Source organism: Trichinella spiralis (assembly GCF_000181795.1).
Source record: "Trichinella spiralis strain ISS 195 chromosome Unknown Scfld624, whole genome shotgun sequence".
NCBI classification, from domain to species: Eukaryota; Metazoa; Nematoda; class Enoplea; order Trichinellida; family Trichinellidae; genus Trichinella; species Trichinella spiralis.
This window is the reverse complement of record NW_003527563.1, coordinates 8-1245: the sequence shown is the minus strand read 5'-3', so window position 1 is coordinate 1245 and position 1238 is coordinate 8. Positions and strand designations below refer to the sequence as shown.

General features: G+C 29.0%; 1 protein-coding gene across 1 annotated transcript; it reads right to left on the bottom strand.

Annotated features, from left to right (window-relative positions):
• Nucleotides 1-549: 549 nt before the first annotated feature.
• On the bottom strand, nt 550-985 carry Tsp_13639 (hypothetical protein; the record flags this gene model as incomplete). The annotated part of the gene is made up of 2 exons (XM_003370514.1): nt 550-567; nt 866-985. Coding segments are annotated over 2 exons (138 nt in total), but the record flags the coding sequence as incomplete, so codon positions are not given.
• Nucleotides 986-1238: the final 253 nt, after the last annotated feature.

Below are 1238 nucleotides of genomic sequence, written 5' to 3'. Positions count from 1 at the left end.
TTTTTATTATTAAAAAGGGAAGAAAATATATTGGAGAAAATGAATTTTTTCAACTGCAATAATGATTCATTATATATATATTTTTTGGTTTAACATTTTCTGTCACAACAATATAATGTAATATAATATAATATAATATAATACATATATATACATTTATATATATATACATTCCCCTAATTTTTAAACAGAAAAAATACAGTTAGACTTTTTCATCTTGAACCAGAAGATTTTTTTAACTTTGGATGCCTAGCAATTTGCGACTGATTATTAAAAAAATTCAACTAGTTTAAATCTGTTTGATTTTTAAAAGGCACCGATCAATAAGACTGAAAAGATAAGAAGTATTAGAGTGTAAGCGGATAGATTTAGTGATTTATGTGAATATCCCATTAACAATAAAACAAAATAAAAACCAAATTAGGTGTGCATTGCAAGTAATAGGGATGGAATAAGCGTTTCACAGTGAACACACAACGGCAAAAGTAACAACGAGCTAAAAAAATTTTTGCAACCGCAGTCATATGAATCATCAGTTTGTCAAGTCAATTAGATCAGATCGTTTAGCTGAAATAAGCATTTTCAGTTGAAGGCTTGTAAATAATAGCATGAATATCAACATTTCTCTTCACCAAAGAAATGCAGTGGGAATACCAGCCTAATATAGTGAAAATAGGCATAAAAATATGCAAAAAATGGAAAAAGTCATATATCAATTTCTTTTAGCTCTCGTAAATGCTGCTTCGTGATCAGGATTCATTTTGTTGTATATTCTCAAAATTTATTGTGAAAAGGGATCCTAGGGTTGGGAACGTCCCAAACCCTGTTTTGTGTATTAGAGCTTTTGCTTGTTAGCTCTACTCACGGTCATTGCGCTGCGCTGTACGCCGCAATTTTCTTTTTTCATATCAGGACTCGAACCCCGATATAACAACTCTGCACAACCCCAGGCAAGTGATACGTTTACGCCACGTTCACTGCCCCACTGAAATGAAAAATAAATTGTATATAAAGGAGAAACAATGCATAAATTATACTTTTAAAATATTTAAAATATCTCTTGATAATTTTAATTTTTTTAAAAACCAATTTAATATGATTTACAAAGTTAATAAATTATAATATTAAAATGATATTTTTATGTATTCAAATGAACAAATATATTGATAAATGCACTTTTTTCAACCTGCCATGAAGGACTCACTTATCTATATACTTCTTTGGTTAAAATGTATCAT